At 39.9% G+C, this 6,003-nt stretch overlaps 1 protein-coding gene across 1 annotated transcript in view; it reads left to right on the forward strand.

Moving 5' to 3' along the window:
• adgrd2 (adhesion G protein-coupled receptor D2) overlaps positions 1 to 6,003 on the forward strand; it is a 78,779-nt gene that overhangs the window by 69,501 nt on the left and 3,275 nt on the right. Inside the window, exons 24-25 of the mRNA XM_030723784.1 lie at positions 3,074 to 3,132; positions 3,223 to 3,253. Of these exons, the coding sequence (XP_030579644.1) occupies positions 3,074 to 3,132; positions 3,223 to 3,253 (90 nt within the window). The remainder of the gene's footprint in view (positions 1 to 3,073; positions 3,133 to 3,222; positions 3,254 to 6,003) is intronic.

Below are 6,003 nucleotides of genomic sequence, written 5' to 3' on the forward strand. Positions count from 1 at the left end.
TGCACAAAACCAAGGTGTGGGAAGATCCGCCCATCCCCTCCTCCTACTAAAAGTGATTGGAGTGATGTGTTATGTTTATGTGGGTGTATGTAGTGGGAGGAATGTGTATGACTGTGTGAAAGCTACAGTGCTTTTAAAATTGGGGGGGACAGATGTAACATGAGCACTGAGCAACAGCACCCTTCCACACCGCCCCCCCCCCCCCCCCCCCCCCCCCCCCCAAGACCCTCAATATCTAAGATGTAAATAAAATTGAGGAGCAGGCAGCAGTGAACAAATAAGTGGGGCCACCTCAGCAGCTCCACCCACTAACTACTGTGTGACACACCTGCCCCCCCAAAACCCGGGGTGTACTATGACGTGTTGTGACCCGCATGATGTAATTAACAAGGAGGGGTGGGACATCATGCAGCACAGCAAGCAGACATGGCACTATTTAAATAAAATTACAATTTTAAATTTGATTGGAAATGGCTCATATATATATATATATATATATATATGATTTGAATATGGCTTATTCTGCCTTCAAGATTATGCCATGTATCTCTGCACAGTTTTTCATTACAGCTGACATTTCTTAGATCACCATGGTCCTCTAACATGTGCAGAAGCAAACATCAGCTTTCATTTATAACTGTCCTGACTTACATGTGGAGACTCATTGCAGGTCAGTCCTTCTCAGCTGAAGAGTTAACTCACTGAACAGTCATTCAGTGTCAGGTAAAAAGTGCAACCCAGGGACATGATTATCCATGATTTGCATATTTGCAGGGGTTCCTGTGCCTGAACTCAGTGCATATAAAGTGTTCACCACAATCTTTGCTTGTGTGTTACTTCAGCCACTTCACAAAAAATAAATAAAAATCAAGTTTAAATTTTAATACCAGAGCAGGTGACAAGTGATAAGAGCAACACCTTCACAGAGTGATCAGTAAAGCAGCCATAATGAAACTCTTTTCAATGTCCAAAATTAAAAGAAACAAAATCCCAAAACCCAAGGTCTACATAAATCCAAAATGAGACACTTGGGGAATTAAAAGGGAGCACATGCACACACAGCGGGCAGGGTACACAGACGAGGATACAACAACAAGCAGAGAAAACTCGAGGCTTAAATACAAGAACACAATATTACTAATGACAAAAAGGAAGTAACACAGAACACAACACACAGGGAACAGAAGACTGCCAGAATAAAACAGGAAGGAAGCCAGAAACAAAGACACAGACTAGACACTACACACTGGGAAACACTGGGAAAGCAGAAATCAAAGCATATAAAATAACAACAAAAGAAGTACAGAAAAGGTAAATAAAATTAAAAAAAATTTTTTTAAAAAGGACAAGCAAAAACGCTGGATCAATAACTTTTTGTATTTTTAAGGTATTTTTTGATCACACCTTGTATATTTATGACTCAAGCAGGTTCAGAATCAAGCTGTTTATGATCCCATTTGACAAAGCAGTCACACTGCAGTATGATTGAATGAACCTGAACATCATGACTATGTAGCAAGTGCTGTCTCCTGAGGCAACAAGAAAAAGTCACCTTGATCCAGCTTCAGTGTTATGTATCTTTGTGTGTTACAAAATCAGTGAAAGACTTTAAAAACAGTTATTGTGGGAAACATAATACACCACACAGCCCTTAGACTTTATTGAATGCTGTGGAAGTGAAGCATCTACCAAAAAGACCCATGAATGACATCAACTAGCTATCCAACTTTTGACCTTTGTGAATATTATTATCATTAGAAACCATTGCATGCATTTCTATAGTGGTATATTTATCTCCAAGTTCTTTAATAAAACTACAGACATGTCATAAAGGCCTGGATGGCCTGTTATTTTGCACTTCTAAATTCAGACCAACGTGAAGTATTGTATTTGTCCCAAAAATCTTAGAAACACAGTTTCATACCAGTTTCTTTCTCTGGATGGTTTTACCGTGGCATCCAGTAACACTGTGAGGGACCATTGAGTTTATGAATAAGATATGTCCTATATAATTCTATTAGAATGTTCCAGATTCAGGCTGCTGGGGGACTTCACAATAACGCACAAAGCAATACCTCAACCCCCTCCTCTCTTATCACTTGCCCTGTGCCAAGTTCTGATGGAGGTCACGTCCTGTTAAAAAGAGTTTTTCCTCCCTACTCTCACCAAGTGCTTATTAATAGAGGATCATTGTCTCACTCTATTATTATACATTCTTTACCCTAATATATATAAAGCGCCTGAAAATGACTGTTCTCATGAACTGGAAAAGAGCCTGTTTTCATTCCCAGGACTTCAAATACTGTATTACAGATGACAAGGTGTCTGTGACATGAAACACTGGGTTATGTCACTAGTGACGCAAGTCTCATGCCCAGCTCATCACACATGGATGTTTATGAAGGACCCCTTGGCAACATATTTAAATGCACTAAGTCAGCATAATTGATTAAAGTGTTGGGTTAAAAGAGGGCTGTTATCACTTAGCACCTCATATTGCCATGCCTGGTACATCACTGCACCAATGCCAAAGGACATTATCTTTGTATCTTTGTGATATTTGGGATGTAAATGCTCTGAAATAACATTTACATACAGAGGGATGCTAGACAATTAGTCAGCAGGTCATCAGAAACCACAACCAAAAATCTGCTCTCCATATTTCAGATCACTGAGGGTCAATGAATGAACTTCACTAGCCATGTGACTAGCCATGAGTGATAAGTTATAATAGTGTACTTCCAACTCACCTTTTTTCATAGATGAGTTGAATCCATCAGTACCAATCTGTTCCGATGGCACAAGGCAGTGATTAAAATGATCATTTTTAATAAATCAAGGGACAAACAAAGGAAACGTCAAAAACAGAACAAATCACGAGTCGCCATTGAAAATTCTCATAATGTTCTTTTGCCATTTAAATTGTTTGCATCTTTGAGTCTCTGTGTGTTTCATAAAGCTTTCTTTGTACTGTGCTATACTTATATGACTGTCTCACATGTTTTGGCCTTGCATAAACAAATGTGTGTCCTCAAACACAAATGCAAACTTAGATGTATTTTTTTCCTTTCAGAAAGTTTTAGAAAGGAGAGCTTTGTGAGTTTCTTTTTGAATCAAGGATCTGGCAACCAAGTAAGCAAAATGTATCCATTATCAATATGTAATGTTTTCTATTATATCTACTGATCGAATATAAATATGTTGTGTTTTTGATGTTAACAGGTGGTACAGCTGACGGGGTTCAAGCCAGCAGGTAGAAAGCTAAAATCACCTTATGCTCTTGAGTTGTTTGGGAGTTTGTCAGTCCCTGTGCAGGGAATTTTCACGGCACTGCAAGTACAAAAAGGAAACAGCAGAACAGAATATAACCCATACAAACAGTGTACTAAAGAGAACTTGTGAGAAAAAGAAGAAAGTACAAAAAATGATAAGCTGAAATAGTGGCAATAGATTCCACAGAGAGAAAAATAGTCAGAAATAAAGTGAAGATACGTAGAAGCAGCAATAAATAATTACAAACAGACGGCAAACACAGCATTGCAGGGCAGAAGGTTAACAGTGAAGTGGAATGACTGAATTAAAGGCCAGGAGTTGTTTTGGTCTTATGTGAGCAGCGGTGACTGAACTGCACAGTAAACGGCAGCAGGAGTACTTCTCCACACAGCCGCCATTTAAAGCTGCTGAAAAAACGAATGAACAACGTTTGTTGAAAATCCTGAATATTTATTAATTTGTACTGAGAAGTAAAACTTTGAAGATCTTGGCCAAGTAATTGCCTAAATTCAATTCAAGTCACCTGTGCAGCTAAGACTAAGACTAAAGTCATTTATTGGCCACAAACTGTGTTTCCACACAAAGAATTGAGAAAAGCATTCATTAAAATAATACATCTCTCATTTGATTGCTGTATTACAGAAGCAGAATACAGTCAGTTTGGCATCTAGGCTTTGAGCTGATGAGTAATGATATGAGTAAACATTCTCCCAGAGCCTACAGGTGGATGCTTGGGTAGAGGCACCGAAACAGCAGACCAAGATGTATGACAGTAACTGTGATGGCACATCTGCCAAATACAGAGGTTGTATTTGGTATATGACATGAGGACTGGGGCATGTTAATGTAAGTGATAGTCCTGCAAAAGTTGTTTGCCTGAACTAGCTCACAGGCTTCACTGCATTTCAGGTAGGCCATAAATTCAAGCTCAGTTTGCAAACTGGATATGTAGAAACATAGAGTGCAAAAAATAGAACAACCACAGCACTTTAGCATTAACCTATTAACTGGTAACGGCCCGCCCGCAGGCCATTTGTAGTGCTTTCCGAATCTGAAGCCTCATAGTGTCACAGTAACGCTGCAGTCCGCCCTTACGATGCTTTTATATGACAGACTAGACCCTCAGAATTGGATTGACACCTCATTTGGCCAATCATGTTATGATTTGGATTAGTTAAAAAACTAAACCAAATCTTCTGTGAAAGCCAATCATCTCATTGTGCAAATTGTCAAAGTTGATATCAGAAGAGTGCAGTGCATTATTGACATCAACCTGGTGACCAGTGGCCCAATTAGGTTGTGAGTCTATCCTTGTGCCTTAGGGTTGGGGGACAGCTGTGGCTCATCAGGTTGTCTACTAACTGGGAGTTTGGTGGGTAGGCCCTTCAGTCCTCCAGTAAGCATGCTGAAGTGTCCTTGGGCAAGGTACTGAACCCCAAATTACATGTGATAGAGTGGGAGTGGTCTAAAGCACACTGAGTCATCAGTAACGCTAGAAAAGTGATTTGTCATTACAAGTCTACTTACCACGAAGTTATTACCAAGCAGACTGACAAGACATAGAACAAGTCTGTAATTAAATATTAGCTTCTATTTGCATATGAAACCTTAACCCTGGCCCATGGCTAGATGGTGGGTGCTTCATACTGAAGCAGGTATCTGACATATTCAGGAAACTGCTCTGATGTTTCTGATCAGAGAGACCAGAACAGCTCTGAAGGCACACACAACCAAAGCTGCATTTATTCACTCATTGTGAGATGGGTTTGGTCACTGCCATCACCTATAGGTTTCTGAAAATGACCGTGTCCTGTTGGCTGCCTTTTTAAATCCTATCTATCTGTGGTCTCTGCACATTCACAGCTTCCTGTGTTAGGAGTGCTTTGAGTCCTACCTGTTTCTTCTTTATCTGCCTTCAAATCACACTACACAGGAGTATTCAAAAAAGCCTTGAGAACAAAATAGAAATAAGCATCTGCAATTATTCTCATTGAAATTCCTCATTTGATATTTCAGTTGGCTGAATGAAGTGACTCATTTACTTCAGTGGGCTTTTGTTGATATTATCTTTAATAGTATAAGACATCTATAATGGTGTTGGGAGGTGGAATGGAATTTAGAGTAATTTTAATGCTTCTTGCACAGAAAGCAGAATAAAACAGTCATTGCAATTTTTCACTATTTAGAAAGTCTGAGCCTTACATGAGATTCCTTCCAATGGAGTGAAGAAGATTCACATTTAATACAGAGCGCTGACCGGAAAGGAAGGAGCAAAATTGGAGGGGGACAGGTTGCCTTTTCTCCCATTGTCTCCATTTCCTGCTCAGTGTGTTGCATTAGGCTGTGCAAAAACTGTCTTGCTTTCTTTTGTCAAGGTGAATGTGCAGGCAGACACAACAGATGGTCCCCATATTTCCAGAGGGTTAAGTCACCGTCACTGGCTCCAAATTGGCTGTCAGTAGTGAGACGGAAGTTTGGAATAGATTCATTAAATGTTTAGGCGTCTACGAGGACAGTTTTTAAGTGCTGCTGGGTGTTCATGGTTGACAGCAGAGACAAAGCAGAAGTTCATTTCCTTAATCAGAAAAATTCAGCACTGGCCATTCACGCTGTCAGCCATTAACCACTTCAGCACCTGCTCTCTCTCGCTCAGCCTTTCATTTCGCTCCGTCCCTCTCTTCTCTTTTGTACACAAACATGCTCTCACTCTCGTAACGCAGAAAACATTAA

The sequence above is a fragment of the Archocentrus centrarchus genome, unplaced genomic scaffold (assembly GCF_007364275.1).
Source record: "Archocentrus centrarchus isolate MPI-CPG fArcCen1 unplaced genomic scaffold, fArcCen1 scaffold_27_ctg1, whole genome shotgun sequence".
In the NCBI taxonomy this organism is placed as follows: domain Eukaryota; kingdom Metazoa; phylum Chordata; class Actinopteri; order Cichliformes; family Cichlidae; genus Archocentrus; species Archocentrus centrarchus.